Source organism: Lissotriton helveticus, chromosome 5_1 (assembly GCF_964261635.1).
Source record: "Lissotriton helveticus chromosome 5_1, aLisHel1.1, whole genome shotgun sequence".
Taxonomy (NCBI): domain Eukaryota; kingdom Metazoa; phylum Chordata; class Amphibia; order Caudata; family Salamandridae; genus Lissotriton; species Lissotriton helveticus.
This window is the reverse complement of record NC_136065.1, coordinates 516,645,531-516,670,184: the sequence shown is the minus strand read 5'-3', so window position 1 is coordinate 516,670,184 and position 24,654 is coordinate 516,645,531. Positions and strand designations below refer to the sequence as shown.

General features: G+C 41.9%; 1 protein-coding gene across 2 annotated transcripts in view; it reads left to right on the top strand.

Moving 5' to 3' along the window:
* Nucleotides 1–24,654, top strand: part of EPHA8 (EPH receptor A8) — a 580,176-nt gene that overhangs the window by 472,293 nt on the left and 83,229 nt on the right. The window contains exon 8 of one of the 2 annotated variants that reach the window (XM_078642851.1): nucleotides 18,642–18,676. The exons of the other annotated variant lie outside the window; for it this stretch is intronic. Within the exon in view, the coding sequence (XP_078498977.1) occupies nucleotides 18,642–18,676 (35 nt within the window). The remainder of the gene's footprint in view (nucleotides 1–18,641; nucleotides 18,677–24,654) is intronic. 2 annotated transcript variants of the gene reach the window in all.

Genomic DNA, 24,654 nt, shown 5'->3' with positions numbered 1-24,654 from the left:
ATAGCCTGAGGTAAGTACAAGTTCTAATGTGCTAATGCAGAGATTCAAGGTTTGGCCAATGAGGAGATTTAAGGAGGAAGCATACATAACCAGTCTGAAACATGCTTGGGTAAGCCATCAGGGAAAATGTCCATCCAGTCCCCGCCGCCCCTCCGCCCCGCTCCCCAGGCCCACTGAATGAAAGACAATAGTAATATGTGGATTGCCCTTAAGACATGGCAAGGTGGCTGAATATCCAGTTGACTTCATGGCCACTGGAGTTGAACTAGCTGTCCACCTACGGGACATAGGAGGAGGAGGCAACGGTGTAACAAAGGTTCCCTGGCGTAGGAGTAAACACACAACTTGAAACGTTAATATAAAAAAAACTCCAAGCTTAGGCATTAGGTTTAAGCAGATTAAATTTCGTTTTACCTTTGAAAAATATTTAGGACCAGAGACTTCCATCTAGTACGTCTCTTTTCTTGGTGTTACACTATATAAACACTAAGTTGAATTATATATTTGTAATCATTTGTGATAATACTATTGATGAAATACCAGTAGGCTGCTTTGTAGTTAGACCTTTGTGCTGTTTTTTGAAAAATAAAACAAAAATATCGAGTTTTATTCAGAGGATCTTATTATGACAAGTCAATCTTTAGAGTAAATTTAAAATACAACCCAATCCAGCCAATTTTATGATACATATACATACTCCCCTGATTGCCAGAATGGTTCATTTGGACATATGAAAAAACCTAATGAAATCAGTAATTGATTATTAATTATTCATTAATGGGAATGTAGTCATTGGTCGAGCCACATTTAGCGAAATACGTATATTCAGAGTAAAGCAACGATCTCTTTGTACCCCCTAACGCAGGTCCAGCCAATGTATGAGTTACTCGTATCTCACAGTCACAAAAACGGATCCATAAATATATGTCCAAATCATGCAACAGAGAACATGAGAAAAAGGGATTTGCTCCCCTAACGCAGGTCACAGGTCACGGCAACACACGAGTTGCTCATATCTTTATATGTTTAAATATATATATTTAAAAATAAAACATGCAACAAAAGGCATGGTAACAAGTGGCACATGGAAATAAAAACACACTGAAAAAAAAATGACATGGGGTACAAAAAACAATACCAAGACAGTTGGACAAAAGAGGTAATACAAATTGCACAGAACAAAAATAACGGGTGAGAAAAAAAGAATCTGCGTGGTGGTGAAGACAGTATTGTAATGTATTCCTCTATCATTAGTAACCAATTTACATGTTTACTTACGTTTCCTCTTTTGGTTTGTTTGATATGATCACGCTTCCTTTGGACAATTTTTGACACACAGTGGTGCTCACTGCACCTGAAAACAACTTAACGCACGGTCCAGTGCTTGGTAGGCTAACATACTATTTTTAGCCTATAGCTCAGGTTGCACGCGACGCAGCATCACTTTCTGCTGAAAAAATAGCTTCAACAATTCTTGTCAGCCTATCACTGAGCACTAGGAAGGATGAAAATGAAACCGCTTAGAAATCAAACCGTAAACATGGCTGTCAAGTCTGCGGACGCAGATCCAAAGATTGATTTTTCCTTAATGGTGATTAGTTTAAATAATCAATAAACACCCAGCAGACTGATAATTGTACTGCTGGAAATTAGCCTTCACAGTATTTGGAATCTAAACGTTATTTTGCAGAAGAAAGCTGATTGTGTTTTGTGGGGAAGGGGGAGGGGGGGAGGGGGAGTTTAATACCGACTGACTCACGAAAGTATGTTTTAATACATATAATTTAACATTTAAAATGTGATTTATAAAACTCGAACAGTAATGCGAATGATGATCCTGGGTGATTCTGGGAACGAACTGTAAATGTATATATCCTGGAGGAAATTGGAGACCCAAAAGCGTCTACCGTCTGGAAGGGTTTACAAAATAACTCCACAGATTAGTGTTGTAAGGAAAATTCTTTTTGCCAATTGTTTAAGCTTCTGATCATTTTAGGGCATTATTGTGTTTTGGGAAAAAAATATTCTTGTATTTTCTGTCAGGGAGTCGATATGGTTTTTTATGTAGCAGTAAAGAGATATATTGTATTATTTCCCATTTACTGTGCCTCGGTATTCTGATGAGAATTGAGCTCCCTTTGCATAAACTATGCAAGACCCGTAAGATGCTAAAATCTGTCAAACGATCAAATCAGCAATGCTTTTAGGAACACGTACCCACTCTGGTCACGAGCCTCCTTTTCTAGTAAACAAGCTGCAGGAGAAAATCACCTGTCCACCCACTGAAATCGTATTGTTATTGGACGCGTTTTACAGTCTCATAATGAATCGGAGTGCCTATCCCTCTCATCGACTATATTTCAACTACATTTCGACTACTCGTTCCTGCTACCCTGAATGAGTTAAGTGCTTAAAGCGAGTAACCTACCATTCCCTTGGCTTACTACCCCCAGCAAGGAAAGCAAGTGAGAAACTCCTGATTACGAGTCCGCTCTCCCACCAAGAGCCAAACCCTCACAAAATGTTTCCTGGATTACATATACTGTATCATGCAATTAAAAAAGAGAGTATTTTGATCTTTCATAGACTGGTGCAAATCAAAGGTTTTTATCTAAAACAATCAATTGGATACATACAAAAGAAAAAAATATTTGACATTTTTGGCTGCTTGTTGTAAGTGGCCAACAAGAAGGCTGACTAGTGCTGGTACGGAGGAGTATGGACCCCACTTCTTACCCCCTAAAAGTGGATCTTTATAGGAAGCTTGAAGAATAAGGGAGTTAGGGGCATAATATCAAGCAGGGCGATAGGCAATTATCGCTGCTGAATATATGATTTTACAACGCTTACCTGTACCACGCATGGCTTTACCACACGAATTTTACTTCGCATGTGTCTTTACCACGCAGCAAATCATAACGCATGATTCTACTCCGCAAAAAAATTACGTTAACTAACCTCTTACGTCCCTTCTAAATTTACATAATGATACTGATAGGCTACTAAAAATTATCTCAAACCTGCCTAACAAAGCAAAATATCGATATTTATTAAAAAACAATACTACAGATTACATTTTTATTAAAACATTTTTAATTTACAATGCGCTTTATTTTTAATTTTTTATGTATAAACATTTTATCCTTATCTCACCTCTCCACTGCCCATCACGGAAACGAGCGTCAAAAAACGTTTAGAAAAAATAGAGATAGGACTACTATAATGACGTACATGTCACGTCGCTGGGGAGGCTCTTTTCATGATCGTCAGAGGCACTTAATATCTTTTTTTTGTCCGTTTTTTTTTTTTTTTAATCAGCTTGTTATTTTTTGGGGGGGGAAACCCCCCCAGATCCCCCCCAAGCCCCCTCAGCCCCCTTGTTTTTTTATAGTTCCCTTTTATTAAATATGAAGGAGCAGGACGAGAGAACGAAGACTGGAAGGAAAGAACGTTGCGTGGTGATGACAATCGTGGAATGCACCTGCGTTGAAAAGACGTTTGCGGGGTAAGTGAATCGTACTAAAAGTCATTCGTGGTAAAGACTTCGTAGTAAATGATGTTTCCCATCGCTGCTAAGGGGCGATAATTCTATCGCCCTATTAGCAAGCTGTCGCTAACTGATGTTAGCGACAGCTTTTAGGCGATAGCGAGCGGTTTGGGGCCCGCTTTGCATGTCAGCGATGTTTATCGCTAATGACTTGCAAAGTGGGCGTACCCAACCAGTTAGCGACTGAAAGCAGTTGCTAACGTCGCTATCGCCTATTAGCAAGGCAGGCGTAGCAATGGAAATATTCGCGCTAAGCGCGAATATCTCCAAATACTAACACCTGCCCAGACCAGTTCTTAGCCATGTTATCCAATGGGAAGTGGATAACATGGCTAAGAGCATTTTGTCGCTAATGCGTGAATATCGCTGTATTCTCAGCGATATTCATGCATTTCACCGCTATCGATGGATATTTTAGCACAATGGAGAACAACGTTGCTAATAGCATGTTTTCTCCGCTAACATATCCAGCGATAAAAAAAAATGTGCTAAGCGCATTTAGCAATAAATATCGCTATTCCTTGGTAATATGCCCCTTAGTTCTTCAGTTCAGGTTTATAATTACACTGCAACCCTTTTACTCACAGTAAAGCTCGGAGTCAAGAGATCTCGTTAAGTATGGATTTATTACATATTCAAAGCTAGGTCAATATAAATCAACCTCAGAACAACACATAGCAATACAAAATTATCAACAGACTTTGGACTCCGTGGACAAAGTTAATTCTCTTATTTTTTGTATTGAGCCCCTTCAAAATTTCCACTTTATCCATATAATACAGTTTCATTTCTTGGCTATACAGCATTCATCAATAAGTACAGAATACATATTCAGTAATATAAAATAATGTACAGAGCAGAATAACAGCGAGAGTAACACTGCTTTAAGAATCATTAGAAACCAAGTACAATACAGATTTTTGCGATGAAGCGCTAATAAAGTGCGTAAAGTGCAAACTAAAAAGGGATGTGCAAATGTGCCAAATGTCGATCGTAACATATATACGTTGTGTATATAGTCATCATACTAACAGCCCCTTGAAATAAACTGTGTACTACTCTCTAAAATATGGAAAAAGTAGATACTATAAAATGCAAATTAGTGGGATGGTATTAAGATCCTTTGCTCTGACCTTAGAATTTAATCAAAATACCATTCCCACAATTTTCCAAATTTCCTGAGCCCCCCATTTCACATTGAATATAGCCTTTCACTATTTCTAACTTGCTTCATTTTCCGAGCTCACTCCCACATTGTTGAAACCTGACGAGATCTCCATTTTTGAAGCAGAAGGGACCTAGCCACTGCCGTTGTAATATATATACTAGTTTCACCCATTTATTTAGGTGGAGAGATGGATCAAATCCCAGGACTTTCAGCCAACTATTGGATGCCAGTTTAATTGGGCACTCGATCTCCAAAGGGCACTGAGTGATTATATGCGTTCAATTAGCGACCGGTTGATTTAAACAATGACAGGAGTGACTGAACTGGTTAGAGTTAATCTGGGAAAGAAACTGTGGGGTTCTGTATAGTAGCCATTTGCTAAAAAAATAGCATCCGGCGCCAAGTAACATGCTAAAATTAAGTTTATTAACCTCAGTCCACATTCTAGCTGTACATCCCAACCCTTCATGTTTTTCCCATTTTGTCGTTGCTTTCCGAGCGAGGTCCAGACCTCTTGTAGAGGCCAAAGTTTTTTCCATTCCCCGGGTCTACTATCTACATCTGCTTCAAGTAGTGCGAGCACCATATTTTTACTCTCGTTTATTTGAACCAGATTCAAATTATTGAGAAATTCATACCGCTACCCATCAGAGCAAAGGAGAAGGAAATCATTTTGGATTAAATTGCGGATTTCAGAACTATTGAGCCACCTTTCCATAACAATGAAATCAGAGCTTTTCATAAACCAGGCGTTAGCCCATTTCTGGACATTTCAGATTAAACTTTAGTCCCTAATTCAGAAGCGAGCTCAGATAAGGGGGTTGCAATGTTAAAAACAGGGATTGCGTGTCTTCTAAAAAAATCCTGCCGCTTACCAAAAAAACACTGTATGCTCTTATAGCGGATTTGTGGGGGAAATGTTGATATTTTTTGCGGATAGCGTATCTGATGCTCTGTGCAAATTAACAACATAAAGTAGTTCTCAAATATTCCTGAATGCGATTCAAATTTGATTCTAGACATATATTGTGCAAAGTATGCAAAATAATCACCAAGATTAGGGCGCGCTAGCCGACCTTTCTCCAAATCCTCACATAACGTGATTAGTTCAATTCAGGGAGTTTTTTTCCCCTCCAAATAAAGGACGTAAATATAGATTCGATCTTTTTGGAAAATGATGCAGTTAAAACACACGGAATAGCTGAAAATAAGAATTTAAAGAACGTGAGTATAGACATCTTAATCACCGAAACCCTCCCCATAATGGTTAATGGACGAGAGTTCCAGCGTGAAAATAAATCCTTTACTTTTAAAAGCAGCAGGGAGAAATGTAAATCATATAAATCGGCAATCTTTGGTGAAAATGTAATTCCTAAATATCTTTTTGGATGAGAATTCACACAAGGGGCAATATCCATATGTAAAACATCTGGCTTATATCCACATAATATTATTTCAGTTTTCATTTCATTCATTTTATACCAGCTGAGACTTTCATAATGTGTGAAAATCTCAAACACTTTCGCCTGAACCCCATTATCTGAGTCGAGAATTAACATAATATTGTCTGAGTATAATTTATCTTTCCTCTTAGATGGTAAAGGGAGACAAAAATCGGCATTATCTCGATTGCAATGGCCAGTGGTTCGATAAAAAAGGCAAATAAAATGGGGGACAGCGGCCATACTTGTCTGGTTCCTGGCTTAACACAGATTTTTCCCACCTCAGCAGAATTGACAATAATGCTGACTTCTGTATTGTGGTACATTCTTGGATCAGCCCTGTGATCTGGGGGGTATTCCGAATCTAGACAAGATACGAAATAGCGTCTCCCAGACACAAGGTCAAATGCTTTCTCAGTGTCCAACAAGAGCACCAGGGCTGGTACATTCTTGGTCTCAAAGTAATCTAGAGCTTCGGCTAAATAGTGTGTATTCATCCCTTGCTGTCTCCCTGCAATAAAGCTGTTTTGATCAGTGTGAATCAAGTATGATGCTATTGTGTTAAATCTGTTAGCTAAATGTTTTGTGATAACTTTGTTATCTGAATTCAATAATGTGATTGTACGATATGAGTTGGGATCCTCACCATCCTTCCCCTTTTTAACAAAGCTTACCACATTCCATTTAAAAAACAACGCTAGTATTGCCCCCCCCTCTAGCATTGTATTGACTAGCAGTAGATAATATTCAAATAAATCTCCTGAATTCTTTTTTTTTAATTCTGCTGTTAAACCATCAGGTCTGCAGGCTTTACCATTCGGGAGGTTGCCAATAACCTCCGGAAATTCTTCTTTAAAGAAGGGGTGCATAATATTTACCCTCTCTGTCTCAGACAGAACCTGAATATCCTGTTCCCGAAAGAACGACTCAAGTGGCTCACTATTAATCTATTGTTTTTGTCCATAAACGCATCTATAATGTTCCAGCATTATTTCTCCAATGCTGACCGAGTCCTCGGACCGCATACCAGTAACAGGACATTTCAATGCATTTATCCGATTACTCGCAGCCTGCTCCCGAACCTGCCATGCAAGGAACCTACCAGTAAACTTGCTTTCCTCACATACCTTTTGCCTAAAGGTGCGATTTAAGGTTTTGGATTTTAAATAATATGCCCCACTTATAGGCCTGTTTAGTCTGATCAAAGTTTCTTAGATTAGGAGCCGATGGACTTCTTAATATACTTTCATAACATAGCTGCACGCTCCATTTTAAGGTTTGCTATTTTATTTTATCTTTTTTACATTTTTATTCTGCATCTTTACCTATTCCTAACCTGCAAATGTATGATTTTAAAGCATCCCAGACAATATAATGGGGAGCAGTCCCGTGATTGATTGCGAAGAATTCCTTTAGCTCTGTTTTATAATATAAAACTCAATTTTCTTCCTGTAAAAACTGTTTATTAAGAACCCATCGCTTTGGATGTACTAAAACTTTCCATAACTCAACCACCAAAACAATCATTTCATGATCTGTAAATCCATTTGGTAAGATTTGTTGATTGGTAAAAATCAGGGTCTTAAAAGCAAGGAAGAATTCTATACGGGAAGAAGTGCGAAATCTACCCAAATACAGGTGCACGCAATTTTGGAAGGGAAGTTTCCCTCCAGGAAACAATTAACCCCAGGGTCTAGTTTTGAATAATTTCAAAGGTTTTTGGTTTTAATGGCCTTTTGGTTCTAACTGAGCAATCAATTTTAGGATTTTGCAGGAAATATAATCTCCCTCTATAATTACTTTGCTGGGAATTTGTATTAGTGATTGGAACAATTCAACATATGGCTCAGTGTTATCTTCGAATGGGGCATAAATGCTAGCAAATGCGAGACACCTTAAACCCAACCTACAGGTCACCCAACACCACCTTCTATTTTTATCATTCACAAATTTTACCATGTCTGCTTTGAATTTCTTACTCAAAAAGATTGCAGTGCCCCTATGCACTGCCTGGTAGGAAGAAAAATCATGTAGCCCAGGATCTAAACATGGGAAATTCCGCTAACTTCCCCGCAGGTATGTGAGTCTCTTGAATTAAAACCACAGATGGATTTTCTGTGTTTAACCAGGTTTCATGGCTTGCAATTTCTTTTTATTATTAAGGCCATTAACATTCAAAGGGACCACCTTGAGAGTGTTAATCATTTTATCTTACCTTATCTTATAACACAGTATAATATAACATAAACATTTAAGTTGAGGAAGAAAAAAAATCCTACGGCGTACGGAGAGGACCCCCGAACACTCTGCTAATTATAAACGCATTTGGCTCAACAATAGTGCTTCCCATCAGAGAAACTTATGCATCTCCTCCCATCATTCCTGGGTACATATACACATACACAACCATGCATACAGTTCTAATCATGATTTCGATGTAACAAAACATTGTGAGGTTGGATCTCTTTTTACCCCCTTGCTCCCAATTCCCCCACACCCCCACCATACTGTAGTCTAGTTCCTATATTCCCAATAGGCTCTGCGCATTGGAATAATAAATCCTGTAGTTTAGACGTAGGACTGAGGTCGACTAGGTCTCTACCGAATCTATTAGACCTTGTTGTGAGTGCCAGCTAGCTCAGAGGTCACTAGAAACTTTCTCGAATTCACTAGAAGGGATTCGTTTCTGACAACCGCATAAACATGACAACTTTGTTTCCCCAGGATAAGAAACGTATCTCTAGAGTCGTGGAAACAATAGATAGCTATTTTACTCAGTCAATCGTGCATGCTTCGTTTCACCAGAGGTGCTGAGAAAATAGAGAGACGGGCGTTTTCAATAAAAAGTATTTACTGAACAGTCTTCTTTCTCAAGCATAAGAAATGTACTGCTACAATCGTAATACTGGTTATAAAGTACAGGGCATATAATACGAAAAGTATTATAAAGTAGTACTGTAAAAGCATGATATGGTTTCTAAGCCATAAGTTGCCTAAAACCTATAAAATACATACAGTGATAAAATAATGACTAAAAGTACTCAACTGGTGCTTCTAAAATATGCCTACCTAACCTAAGTCTAGTACAAGGGAAGAAGTAAGTGAGGAGTAGCTTAAGTTCAGTATTTCTCTGCCAAGAATCTGTCCGAGAATTCTCTAAGGGTCTAATCAGCTCCGTACCTTGGTTTAGAATCTCTCAGGACTCGATTTCCCAGCAACCCGCAAGGGTAGCCTGGAAACACTGGAGCTGGATTTCTCGGCAGGAGAAAAGACAGGGTCTCTCAGTGCGTCAGCTGGAGGGTCGGCATTCTTCAGCACTTGCTGCTGCAGGGCGTCGGGCAAGTAGTTAGTCAATCTGCTCCAAACCACCGTGTGTTTGTCTGGGAAAATCTAGGCATATTTATACTTTGAAGGTGCCGAGTTTGACGTGTGATTGGACTTAATAACGTCATCAAAGACTCAGTTCTTCGAAAATTCCATGATTTCCTAGAATAATTAGTATTCAGGCAAGGGGAAGTCCCTAGCTGCTGAAGGTGGGTTTCTCTAAGAAATCGTTGTTGATTCTTGGAACTTAGTGGAAGTAGCCATGCCGTATTTGGGCTGCATAGGCTCAGTCTAAATATGGTTATGATTTCTATGCCTATATAAGGATCGGATAATCTATACCTATATAAGGGCATGAATCGGGAACATTTACACTAGGGTCCTAGATTCATTTACAACAATACCTCCCCCTTGTTGCCCCCCACTCTTCCCCCTCCCAAAAGCAGTGGTGAATGGCTCGCTATCCCACTCACATCTGAAAGGCTTATACCTCCCCCAGAACTGGCACCTTGAACTTGTGTCGGAAGTTATTGGCCCCTGTCCCACCACCTCAGGAGGCTGAAGAAAGAAGCCAGTGAAAGACCTTGAAAAAAGGAGATTTTAAGGAGGGCAAAAAAGAAAACAGAAGAGAAAAAACAACAAATATAAGGATACTCATAGGGACAGACAGAACTTATGACTTATTAGATATCTGCTGTAGTAACTCCTGTGCTTCTAGGACGTCACAAAAGATGTGAAATCGTCCTTTTACACGCACCTTCAGTTTACTTTGCTGTGCAATCATTGCCTCTGCCCCTTGTTCCTTGAACAAATGAAGCATTTTAACAAACTCTCTACATCTTTTGGCAGCTGAAGCGGACATGTTGGAAAAAGTAAGGCATAGTGGGACTTCAGGTGTATTAAACTGTCGCTGCCTAATTGCTTTGGTTAAAATGTGTTCTTTTATGCAGTAATCACCAAAATTAACCAATATTGCCCGAGGAAACTTTGAATTTGGAGGTAGAAGTCCTGGCACGCAATGGGCTCTCATGATAGTCAGATCCCCGGTATACTCTGGGAGAATATATTTTTTAATAAAGAAGTCAACCCATTGGAGTGTCTGCTGTCCCTTTAGCCCCTCCGGAACGCCGAGGATAGGAAGATTTGAACGCCTGGAATGATTCTCCAACTCCTCCAACTTGTATTCCATTGAGGTCTTTTGGCTCTGGAAAGCCGCAACCTTTTCCTTCATTTTAACAGACTGTTCTTCCAAATGTGATATTTTTGTTTCAGCTTCATTTAATCTCTCTAGAATTCGATCCATAGTATCTTCAATTTTTGTGAGCCAGGCATGTATAGCTGCTATCTCTATAGTTTGCAAGGCTTAAAGCTCCTGAATTTCCTCCAAAATTAGATAAAGCAAACTATTAGCATTCCACTTCAAAGTGATTAGTGTAGCCACATGGGAGAAACCCTCCTGAGATAGATCAAGCCCGGACTCCTTTTGTGCTGCTGGCTCTTTTGCCATTATTGTGGCTGCCTGCTCTATAATTCCTGGCACAGAAAGTTCTTGAGATATCTGTGTGAGGGACGCTGGAGGCTGCAGTGAAATCATACAGTCACCGCTAGAAGAAGTGTCTTCTGGAGAAGGTAGAGACTGTGAAACCTTGGGCTGAACATTCTCCAACCTCTCTATGCCAAAGCTGTACAAGATTTTGCCTTAGAAAATAGAGGGTATTCTTTAAATTCTTTAAATTTTACAACCCCAGCTTTGTGCTCACAATTTGCCCCTTTAAATTCTGTCACATGCACCTGATTAGGAGAGGTTATCCCCCTATTGATTCACTGGTGGCAGGGCTAAGGCTTGTTTCCAAATCTGCTGATTCTACCATCTGACAGCTTTTCTGGGAGAGTTCTGGGGCTGCCTTACTGTGTTCCAGATTTTCTATGGGCATTGCCAGGTCTTTTCACAAGGAGGCAGCTCGGATTTCCCGGGCTGCAGCCTGTCTCACTCACTTTTTAAACCTCTGAGCCAGGACAGGGGAGTCTAGGTGAGTTGCCGCTCTAGCTGCTTTTGAGCAGTTTTGCATTTTTTGGACTGATTCCAATAACTTTACTCTCTACCTTCACTCTCCCCTTCTCTCCCCTCCTCTTGAGGGATGGTCACAGTCTCAGGTTTAATGTACAACTCTGTGCTGTATGCTGCAGTTTACAAGAGTATAGGAGTGTAGGAATACAAAGAGCCAAGTAACATATACTAGCTGCGCATAAGTCTCAACCAGTGACCTTCTACCGCACCTAAAACACTTTGCCAGAACCAACAGCAGAGCTCGTGCACTTACACCCCCCCCCCCCGGTGAGAAACCTCGTTGTCTATTATGAAAGAAGGGCTCCACCTCACTCTCATATGTCACTGAAAAACTGTCTGGAGGAGGGGAGGGGGGCAGCCCAACATGCAGGAACGTCTCTTATTGAGTTTAGCGTTCACTGTCCTTAACCAGTGGATCAATCCACCCAGGATTGAGGCCATGGAAAAGAGCCAAAAATGAGGGGGGTCCGGGGTCAAAACGCGCAACCAAGAATCCACACAAGTCTCTGAAAAGCCAGATACAGGGCGCAACGTTGCCCGCAGCTATTTTCTGTGCCGACCGCGGCCATTACCGCAAATGCGCATCGTCCAGATGTTGCAGGAGGGAGTGGTCAGTGACGAGACCAGCCGACAGCCATCCCGAGACAAAGGTAATTCTCAATAGCAGATAACCAATGAGAACCTCTGTAGCAATTGTACATATTAAAAGAAATACAGCACGATGAGGAGATTGAAAATTACAGATCTTCCTGTCTATAATGCATCAGGGTTTCTAATTCCTAAGTTAAACTACACTAGAGAATACTAAGCTATATCCATATAGTAGAAAAAGGTGTCAGCGTAGGAAACCTTCAATATAAATTTTCCATAGTAAAGTATTGCATAGCATGAAGTGACACAATGAGAATAAAACATACAGCATATCGGTCTAAACCTCTTCTAGCCTAAAGAAATCTCTGCGTGAGTGCACTACTAAGCCACAGAAACGTGCTCAGTTTTATCCTCAGAGACCCTCCTAAATCAGTGCCAAAGGTCCAATTAGTGACCATTCTTGAACAGTACTCCCTTTGGCAAAACAACTCATAAATCTTCTTTCTTTTGATGTACATTTAAAAAAAACACTTATAACTCTTCTTCTTTCATCCATAGAATTGAAGACGGCCTTGGATATGTCCCCTCATTCTGTACAGACAGTATACCTCTGTAGAAAAGTAGGGTCTGCTTCTATGGTTACCCCCACTTTTTGCCTGGTGCTAAGCTGTATTTGACTAGCCTGACTCGGATCCTGATAATCAACTCCCCAGTCTAGCTGCTTTCTCCCTAAATTGTGTTGTTCAGTACTTAGGTACATCCCAGATTGGATACTGGGGTACCCTTATAAGTCCCAAGTATATGGTACCCATGTACCCAGAGCATAGGTGCCCCAGCGGTCTCCCATGGGCTGAAGCATGTATTATGCCACCCATGAGAGACCATTCAAAATGGAACTACAGGCCAGCCATCGCAGCCTGTGTAAGTTGCTGCTAGCACCACTTACTAAAGAAATAGGTTTCTAATATTTATGGTCACTGCACTTAAAACCTATAAGTCACCCCTCTAGCAGGCCTTTGCATTCCTGAGGGCAGGGCGCTTGGTTCTAAGTGAGAAGGTGCCCCTGCATGAGCAGGACACCCCTTCAGCCTACGGAGTCCATTATCCCGGGATGCCAATAAAGCAGCCATATACTATATAAAGGGGCACCTCTTAATTACGCAATGACCATCTCGAAACTGGCCGCAACGAATCCTATCACGTTTGGTATCAAACATGTTGGAATCATACCCCCGAACCGTAAATGGTGTGGGAGGTATGATTCCAAGCACTGGAAGAACCCTCCGTTAATCTCTCAGTGTTCCCGGTACCAGCCTTCTTGACCCAGACAGCACAAAATGGTTGCTGCCGACCAGAGACATGATTCTGCCCTCCTGCTGCTAAGCCAAGCTCGAGCCGGGGATGACAGAACAATAGGAATCTTGTCACAGGGAGGTGAGGGATGGGGTGGGTGTGCTTGCCAGCGCCACTTAGTCTGAATGAGGGGCACATTTGGCGTCCCTGTGCATAGTCAGTTCAAACAAGTCCTGGGACCCATTGGCTCCCGCTCTGACGCGAAACTGGACAAAGGACATGGGAGTAACCTCCCCCTGTCCAGACCCTCCGCTGGGAGGGTCCCCTGAATCTTACCAACCCTTTCCCTAGGGTACTTAAGGGCTTACCTGGGTGTAGGTACCTAGATTCATTGTGGGATAAGATTCGGATCACACGCCACTGCTTCTCTACCGTCTGGGCACTCTGGACTTTGCTGGACTTCGTTTGAGCCTGACTTTGTCTTCCTTCCAGTCTGCTGCATCGTCTGTGCCTGTACATCATACAAAACCTTCCATGGCATGTGAAGCATCAAAGACACTTGAAGAAATCTCCCTTATAGTGAGGGAGTCACTCCCCAGCATTCGCAGGCACCGCAACTAAGTCGACAGGTCTGCTGATCCTGAGCTCCTCCGGACTCCAAAGGCTCTGCAGCACAGGCGGTGGTTTTTTGACAGCCCCCAAGGCCTGCCTGCTCTCCCACCAAGTTTGAGGCCAGTATCCCTTGTTGGGGTTGCCATAACCGAACCCCGTCAACTTGCAGTAGCAAAGTATTGTTGACTTCTTTCCAAGAATATCTTCGGGCTCCAAGTAGCCCCAACCTCGAGCACCTCCAGTGACCAGAATCTTCAGCCACATCGCATCGTGTGCATCGTGGCCTGCATCTTTTAGTGAGCTGCTTGAGGTCCTCTCGCGACTTCAATGCCTCCGGCCTGTAGGTCCACTTGAGGGTCACACTTGTTTCTTTTGGGCTCCCCTGATTACCCAGGGCCTGCCCTGACTCCCTGCTCTTGGTGAATCCCCTGGACCTTGCTGGTCCTGACGTTGCTCCTTCTTTGATTCCCGCGTTGCTTGCATTTGCCAAGGCTGTTGGTGCTCCCGCCGGACACCGACCCCTCAGCACTCGACATCCTTCGTGGGATAGCTCATGCATGGCTCCTGGTCCTCACTGCTGCAGAGTCAAGATCATCGTCCTCCATTCTGCAACACCCGACATTGGATGACATTCGTCTTCCAAGTCTCCTGGTCACTCTTGAGTGAAGTAGACTCTGTCCAACGTGCTTGCAGGTGCCTCTCATCTAGAATCCACCTTTGGATTCCACCGGGCACTTTCTCCTTCTGCAACAGCCCTCCATTGGTTTCGATGGCTGTTTCTGACACCACTTCACATGTATGCACCCAGCTTCACTGGTGTAGGTAACGTGGGTACTAGGGTATCCACGGGTGGGGTGGCTCTCCAACCTTCTGTCTTCTACGGGGTTTCATCAGAGTCCACTGGGAAGGGTGCTTAATGTTTAAAAATCCAACCGCGACGTACACATAGTGTTGTATGGAGCACGCTGTAGTGTTCCCACACTGCACACGCTCTCCGTCCCTATCTACTCACCTTGGGTCCCCAGCACTTCTGTCTTGATTGGAGTCGTGGTTCTTATACCACTTTCTTAGTATATGGTTTGGTCCCCCCGGGGGTCCACAGTGTATTTCGTGCTATGTACTGTGTTTCTTTGCTAAAGTATTGCTTCTGGACTAAGCCCGAAGGCTGCTCTCCACAGCTAACACTTAGAGAGCTTTCTAAGGTTGTCTAAGACCTCTTAAATCACCGTAAGGGTGATCTGGACTGGTGCAAGGTGCCCACTTACGTAAGTGGACATCATATACCAGGCCAGCTTCTCACATCTTCCCTTCTGGCCATTAATTCTATTGCCCCTGACTCCCTTCACACTTCCTTATCTGTTTCACACAAGGAGGCTTTCTCTATTCAATAAGTCATCATACCAGGCACTTGAAGAGGAAAAAAACACTCAATCCGAGAAAGACAGTCCCATTGAAGGTTAAACATTGCAAAACCCAAACGATTAAGGTCTTTGGTTAAGTTAGCAAAACCAAGGCTTACGTTATAACTTAGTAAATGCTAATACATGAACAGTCATGTTATAAAAGTAAAGGCAATGCTCATAAATACACGTTCCATTATATAACAAAAGCAAAACATCTTTGCATGAAGGCATATAAACTACAACTCATTGTTTGCTGAAAGAAAAGCATTAGTGGACACAGTTATATAAATGTCGAGATTACATAGCTTGTGCACTTCATATTTAGATGTAAGTGCACTTTTTTTTTGCTGGGTTACATTACATCTCACGAATAGATAAGGCAAAAATATACACATAAGCAGCCTAGTCAATAATAACACGGGTGGAGCAAGTACAGGAATATTGTTATAAGTGGATGATGTTCTAATGCATGTACACATTATAGAAGAGGAGATACTTGCATTGCATGGCGTATTAGAGCAGTTTAGTGGAACATCTTGGCTCTGGGTCAATATAAGGAAATGTCATGTGCACCCAATCCAGACAGCTAAAGCTACTGTCCTGCCACCCCAGTCACATGGGCACCTGAGATGGGTAGTCATATGTTTTTTTAACTGGGAGTACAAATGTATGCTCTGCTTCTGATGCATTTGATGGTAACATAGCAGAGCCATGGTCTCATTGAAGGGGTGAGTGGCCTTATAGAGAACACTACCATTGTCTGTAATGGTCAAAACTGCATTATTTAAAATGGTTGTGTGCCCTTCTTTATATTTTTGCTAATACTATTGATGGGAAAATGGTTGTGTGCCCTTCTTTATATTTTTGCTAATACTATTGATGGGAAAATGGTTGTGTGCCCTTCTTTATATTTTTGCTAATACTATTGATGGGAAAATGGTTGTGTGCCCTTCTTTATATTTTTGCTACTACTATTGATGGGAAAATGGTTTGTGCCTTGAACAGTATATTGGGTTTGCTAAAATGGGGCCCAGGTAGATGAAGAATGGCGTAGCACCAACTCCACCTCCCTCCTAGTGACGGGGGAGCTGAACTCCATGCTTTAAGGATGCAATTATTTGGTGAGATAGCTGTAGAAGATTTCCAGAAGAATGAGAGGCTGCCCCCAAGCTCCCACAGAGTACATATACATCTAGTTGTAAATTATCAGGACAGGATTTGTCACTTTGCTCATAGATATACATAGCCGATCCAGGGATTCTAAGCTGCTGATCAATAGTGTGAAGTATTGTTGGACACTAATATTGCGTAACTTTAAATATTTGTGACAAATTGTTACACCTCTTTCATGTTTATTGTAATATAATCCATGGGAGCCTGCAAACATTGTATGAAAGCCAATTTCCATTTTGCTTAGAATAGATAACTTGTGACGTCTCTAACTGCCTACAACAAAAAAGTGATGTAGCCGCTCAAATAGCAATAACTTATATCAGCTGAGTTCTAACATCCAAATGACTGTTGCCATACCCAGCAGTGGAGGGTAAAGGCAGGTTACCATGCATAATTAAAGATGCACTTTAAAAATCGAAAATGAAATGTGGTTTTCCTTCTTCTGCTCTGCTTTCCTAGATGAACAGTGTTGGAAATGACCCTTTTTGCAGGATTATCCCTAAACTTTTTGTTTCTTCCTCCTGTGTTTGTCCTGACCTGTGGTTGTTGTCTATAGAACTCTGGACATTTTACCACTGCTGATCAGTGCTAAAGTGCATATGCTTTCTGTGTAAATTGTTATGGTATTTGGTTAGCCATGCTTGGCATATTTGTCTTACCAGTAGGTCCCTAGTAACGTGCACTGTGTGTGCCAGGGCTGGTAACTCAAATGCTACTAGTGGGCTTGCAGCACTGATTGTGCCACCCACATAAGTAGCCCTGAAAAGATGTCTCAGGCCTGCCACCGCAGTGCCTGTGCGCAGTTTGTCAACTGCCATTTTGGCCTGGCCAGTGTACCCACTTGCCAGGCCTTACCCTTCCCTTTTCTTACACATAGGACACCCCTATGGTAGGCCCAAGGTACCCCCCCCCCAGGGCAGGTGCAGTGTATGTGAAAGGTAGGACATGTACTGGTGTGTGTAACATGTCCTGATAGTGAGATACTGCCAATTTCGTTTTTCACTATTGAAAGGCTATCTTGCCCATAGGACAGAATAGGAAATGCTGTGTAACAATTTCACAAGTATATCTTCCCATTGGAGTGAGATAAGAAATTAGTCTGGTATCCTTGAACTCAAAATGTAATAATACCTTTTTTAGGAAGGAGGGTTTTTAAATTCTGTGTTTGAAAATTGCACTTTTAGAAAGTGGCTATTTTCTTGTTCAACCTTTCTGTGTGCCTCTGCCTGTTTTTGGATTGACAGTCTGGCTTGAGAGTGACAGGGGCTGGGGTGGCTCAGGGAGTTTGGGTGAGTCAGCACTACGCTGAATCGGCCGATCTGCATTTGGAGTGGTGGGAGGAGTAGCACCTGGGCCTGAATAGGGCTGTGCCTGCCTTCCACAATCTCGGCTCCACCACCTGCGGTGTCTGATGACCCTGCCCCACACTAACAAAGGAAGAAGTTGTGCACTGGCTGAGTGCACCCAGAACTGGTTTGGACTGGGTCCAGGACCCCTCACACATAGAGAACAAATCCTTTTGGGGTGTAAATATGAGAGCTGAAACCCCTGAATTTTAGACTACTTCGTGATCAAGAGGAACCTGTTGCCAAAGAGGACAGCTGAAGAGACTGAGGGGAATTACTGTCCTTGCTGTGTGTCTGGGTTGGCCTGCAGTTTGCTGTTTCTACTGAGGAGAGGACAAAGGGACTTTGCTGTGTGCTGTGTCCCCTGCTTGAAGAAGGACTTTGTTTTGTGCTGTTTCCATCTGAAGAAAAGTCTCCAAGGGACTGAGAAGAGCTGGTCTCCTGTTTTTGAAGTTCTAGGAACAAAAGGACTTGACCCCCAGTTTCCCTGAGCTTACTTGCTGGGAGTTCTGATCTGCCAGGAGGTGCCTGTAACTGTGTGTGAGGCCTTTGCTGTTGGGAGCTGGAAGCGTTCGCAACGAGGAAGAAGCGTGACGCTGCCGCAACAGCTGCCGTCCCATCGCAGAGGAAGCGTGCCGCCGCTGCCGTTGTTTGCCGCCGCATCACCGGAAAAGCGTGCCGCCACCACAGAGGGTGCCATTGCATCATCGTAGAAGCATGTCGCAGGGCCTGTCGCAGCTCTGGAAACCACCGATTTCGTTGCACGGCCGTCGGGCATGCACGCATCGCCCCCACGTTGGCACATCGCACCAAAGACACCATTTTGTCGCATCGCACCGGATCGTCTCAATGCAGTGAGGCGCCATCTTGTCACACGTAAACAGAGCACCAGAGGAATCGACGCATCGCCTTCTCTGCGACCCTTTTGTTTGTGTTGCGTTACGCATCCAAGTTACTTTGAGAGTAAAGTGTCGCATTTATAATCTACAAGTTTATTTTTGCAACAAACCTTTTTAAAGACATTCTACTGCGTATCTGTATGTTGGATTTTTGTCGTTTTGATCTTGTTTAGTTTAGATAAAGATATATTATTTTTCTAAACTGGTGTGGTGTCCATTTGTGGTGTTTTCACTGTGTTACTGTGAGTGCTGGTACAAATACTTTACACATGAAAACCGTGGTAACCGCCCTTTCAATCTCCAGGCTGGATTATGGTAATGCACTTTACCTAGGGATTCAGACACAGCATTTGAGTAAGCTCCAACGTTTGCAGAATGCAGCAGCCAGACTGATCTTGAACATCCCCAGGCACGAATCAGTGTCCCAGCGGCTAGCAGCTCTCCACTGGCTGCCGGTCCGGAAAAGAATCATATTCAAGTCACTCTGTATGAAGTTTAAGGCACTCCAAGGAAGGGGACCCTCTTACTTGACTTCTAAGATAAAATACTATGTTCCGTCCAGGAATCTCAGATCTGCACAACTGAAACAGCTTCAAGTACTTAGGTTTAAGCAGGTGCTTTGGGAAGGAAGGAGTTTTTTGCTAAGAGCGGCAAAACTCTGGAATCTCCTACCATTCTCAATCAAAAACAGCCCGAATCTCACCTCATTCAGAAAATCACAAAATAACTGGCTATTCCAAGCAGACTTTTAATTCGTCCCTGCACCTATTATGGCATCACCTTCTTAGTCCTCAGTGCCAAGACGCCTCTGGACATTCGTTGCGCTTTATACATTTAAAAATCAAATCAAATCAATCAAACATTGCCTTTGGGATAAGCCTGTCTGCTCGTGCCAAACTACCAAGGGGGTGAGCAGGGGTTATCTAAAGTGTGTATTCCCCTTACCCTGACTAGAAGCAAGGGTGCCTATTTGTACAAAGGTACCTACCTTTGCCAACTAGATACCCCCAGTTCTAACAAACAGTGATAAGTAGAAAGGAGATATTCATGGCAACACGTTTGTTCATGGTTTAGCTAATTATAGGAAAGACAGAATTCCTCTGCAAGTTTGTACACTTTCTCAGCTACAACATTTTTTAATAGCTGACTTGTATTAAACTGATACTAATATCTTTTTGCAACAATTATCTAATTGCTTTTTGTTGTGATTAATTAAGCACTAGAGGTTTTAATCTTTTACAAACATCCTATCTCTTTCGCATGAAAGAGCAACACACTTATGATTTAAGCATTTTGTGTTGAGTGATGGTGTGGCAATGGATTATAGTGAATAAAGTACAGCCTCTCATACATTATAAAGATATTGCAAGTCCCCTCAATGTTTCATGATGTTTTAAGGAACACAGCAGTCTACCTCGTCCCTCTATATGGTCACTGAACTCCTCAGGGATTTGCAATATCCATACAATGTAGGGGCTTAGGATACTTCCTCCCATATATTATAAAATCCAATACAAACATTCACTAATGAGCTCTTATAATAAAGGTACTACAAATATGGCATAGACGAAAATCAGCATTTAGAGACCTTACTCAAAATGGAAAGGAAGCATTGAACACAGAACATGTTTTTTGGACGGAAATGCAGTCTTCTAAATTTGTTTTTGACAATTTAAGGAATCTCTATTTGAGATTCCTTAAATGCAATTCATCAACCATTTTCTATTTGCGAATTCGCAATTTCTGGGCGCTATTTACCACGAAGTCAGACTTCGTGGTAAATAGCGAAAAATCAGAAAAATGCACTTTAGTGCATTTTTCTGAGTGGTATGTTACACAGACACATGTCCTTTGGACATGTGTGTGCGCAACATCTGGCAACATTTGCTTTTCAGGGGTGCTACAGGGTGTCCTTTGGACACCCCTGGAACCTTTGAAATCGCATACTTATTTGCGATTAGCAATTTGCTAATCGCAAATAAGGAAGATGTAGGAATCGCAATATTTTTTGCAATTCCTACATGAATCCCGTTTTGAAAGTCCTTAATAGCGATTCCTTATGAATCGCTATTAAGGACTCGCAAAACTGGTTAATGATGAATCTAGCTGCAAGTCTTTAGTACTAATCCTTGAATGACCACAGTTGGGTGCTTACAGGAAAAAATACCTTGGTCTACATGTCTCAAATTGTAAATGCAATGTACCTCAGCACATCACCTCTGTCATCTTCCTATTTATCCAGCTGTTCTGCTGTCATAGTGTCAATGACCTAATGTACCGCCATGCAACTGAATACGAATTTCTAGTAGAAGTTCTTCATTCATAAGTAATAAAAAAGATTAAAAAAAACTGCCCTACAGGAAATGTATTTACAGTTCAAAATCTATCAAAAAAATAAAAAAACAGAAAATGATTCAGCTATCCGGAGGGGTTACATATAATACCAATGAAACAATAGCTGTTTATTGTGGAACAAATGGGCACAGGCAGAGGAAGAATCGAGCAGTGGGTGGCTACCTGACGTCAACGTACTATGTTGAAGTGTTAACTGTCTTTACCAAACTACAAATAAGATGTAATATAAAGCATGTCAGGTTGGGCCTTCTCACACGTCAGGTGAGACAGGTATGTATGGAAATGTTGAAAATTCATACTTTTTCTAACTAAAAGGAGGACCGTTGTGTCAATAAGAGCTGAATGGCCAGATAGGGTACTCAGTGGTGGCTGGTAGGGGATGGTGGCAGGGGGGGGGGTGGAAAAAAGATGAAAAAAACGTGCCTGTGAATGCCGCCACCTCTCCTCCGTCTTCTTCTCTTGGACCAAAAGCCCCAAGGCTCCCAGTATTTCTCAGACAATCACGACGCTGCCTTACAGCAGCATTGTGATTGGTCTGTGCACTGTGGTTCGGCACTAAGAGAGGGACTGGGAGCCTGTGCAGGTTCTCCACCCAGGCTGTACAATGCAGCCGGTGGAGAACATGCACAGTGCGCATGACGGTTTGGCAGGCCCAAGATGGCCAGCCAAACTGTCATGCGCACTTATGGTGCAGCCACCACTCCTCCCTTAGCTGGTGTCTCACAAGCCCAGCCTAGCCCGCCTGAGCTAACATGGAGTTTAAAGGCAGACAAAAATAAAATGTTGTTATCATTATTTTTTTTATACTGTGCTCTACTCTTAGAGCAGTGGGGCAACGCTCCACCACCTTAGCGGAGGAGCCACCCCTGAAGGTCCTATGAATAATGGGGCACAGGAACGATGCAGAGGCAGACAGCCCCTGTCATCAGCAATCAAAAATGATTGGTACCTAAACAAACATCTGTCAAATGTGCAGAACACATGGCACCAGATTATGGTGGACAGTTAGCAGAAATGGTAGACATCAAACACTGTTTTGCAAATTCAATGGTTGGTAATGTATTTAGTAATGAAGGAAAAGAAGCGAAGAAACATTGCATTCTACTTTGGAAGTTTTTATTTGTGCAGGAAGACACATTTCTTGTTTGTTCTTATTTTCTTTGTGAAAATATTTAATAGTTTAAATAGAGGCAAAACGTTTTTATGTTTAAAAATTAGTAATTAGTAATCTGTAGCATGCACACTATAAGGTGAATATCTTTGGGTGCAAATCGGTGCATATTATTGCGATCTATCTACTTTGAGCTCAGCCTTTCAGATGACGTAACCTTTATCGTCCATTTTGTGTAAAACTGTTTTAGTGCACACCAGGCCCCAGAGTGTGCAACAGCGTTGTACCATAAAACAGAGGAAATACAGGAGATTTGGAAAGATGAGCATCAGAGCAGTAAGAAGGAAAGCATTGAATAAAGCGAACAGGTAAATCTTTAGGAAAAGGTAAAATTTCAATATCAACCCACCCTCTTAGAACCCTTCTCAAAACTGCAAATGATGGCATCAGCAAGGGTGTGTAGAGGTGCTTGGAATGTTGAGGTGACTAATAGCTGAAAGAGTGTTGGCAAGAGATAGCTATAGGGCTTAGTAACTTCAAAATGGGGGCTTAATACATATAGAGGTGGCAAGATGGCTACTGAACAGAAGTTTTCCAATTTCTTTTTTGAAGGCACTGTGCAAGGCACTTAGAAGGAGCTTGAATCTGAGGGAGTTCCATTTTTTGGGAGCACAATGTGAGATGGACTGGGAACTGTTTCTTGAAGCAAGTGGTCTCTACCTAGGCGCAGCAAATCCTTGCTTCATGGGTAACTTATTCCTCATCATTCACCCCAATTTCCATCAAAAGCCAAGAACTGAGGAGCCACGTCCTGAAGATTTTTGTACTTTTGAAGATCCATTCTGCACTATCAGGAGACATCAAAGGTAGAGTAGGACCAGAGTTATGTGATCAAAGAGCTGTGTACTGCCAAGCAAATGGGCAGTTGCAAGAAGAACTGCATTGAGAGCTACTATAAGGGTATTGGATATACTGCTGATAGGTTGGTTGCTATATTCTAGTCTAGATAAGATCAGAACTTGAACCACACAATTGACGTCAGCCTTTGGGGTGAGATTTATAACACCATTATAGTTTATGACGGTATGGAGCATTTTGCCCTGCTGTTGAAGATGAAGATTCAAATCCAACAGAAAACTCAGGGTTTTTGCGCTACCAATGAAACTGGAAGCAATGTCCATAGCAGTGATGTTGACCACCAGGACTGGATCACTAAGTCCAAGGCTGCTGAGAAGAGCAAGAATTTTGACTTCAGATGGTTGAGTCTAACTTGATGTTAAGCCATTCAGATTTTGTTTTGTATTGCTTGTGATAGCTGAAAAATATAAATCTCAAATGAAACCTTCCTGTACACAACACACTACCTGTGTGTTGACAACATGGTAAACTTTTTTCTATTTTATGTGTCATTTGCTAAGCAGCTGCATATAGATACTGAACAGTGTGGAAGACTGAGATGAACACTTAGGAGACTCCATAATGTAGCAAGATGGGGGAGAGTTGGAGATCCAATCTACATATAATAGAGTGATTGCTCAGTTAAGAGTTGAGAACTTATCACTTAATGCCTGGTCAGTACATTAGGGTGTTGAGGAGGGTACCATGATCTTCTGGATCAAAGACCAAGGAAAAATCTAGAAGAACTAGAATAAACAATTCCTCTTTATGCATAGACCATCGTCACTGTTAAGGATCATGACAGTCTTGATACTTCAGCCTGGTCTGAATTCACATATGTATTCTTCAGTCCATTGTTTCAGTAATATAATACTTACTTTGGGATGCCACACAACTGTAAGTGACATTAGCTGGAAACGAAAGACTGGTTATGGGCCAATAGCTCCAGAGGTCATCACTGTCAGCAGTGGTTTTCCATAGGAAAGGGCCAATTTGACAAACTAGTAGGTATTTCGGAAGCTTAACAAATGAAAGAAGAAACAGGAGGTAAACCACATTTCCTCCGAAAATGTCAGCCTACTACAACAACAAAACCTGGTGATGGAAGCTGGAGATTCTGTACTTATAAAATAGATTTAGAACTAATAGAATGCCAAGAAACCAAGTCAGTTCAGGGAACTACTCCAAAGTTTGATTTGCTTAGCATCTAATAGTTCCCTTAATGTGAATACTAAGAACTAATTTCTAAAATATAGCAACAAGCTTTCAGATAATTACTATTATAAGAATAGGAAAGCCTTTACATCACAAAAGGAGGACCAGCCTCTACCCATTGATAACATTATAGGCAGCTGCGGTTCCTCAATGGGAGAGCTGGAGCGTTGCCCTCCCGGAGATCTCGAGCTGCAAGGAGCCATTGGATTG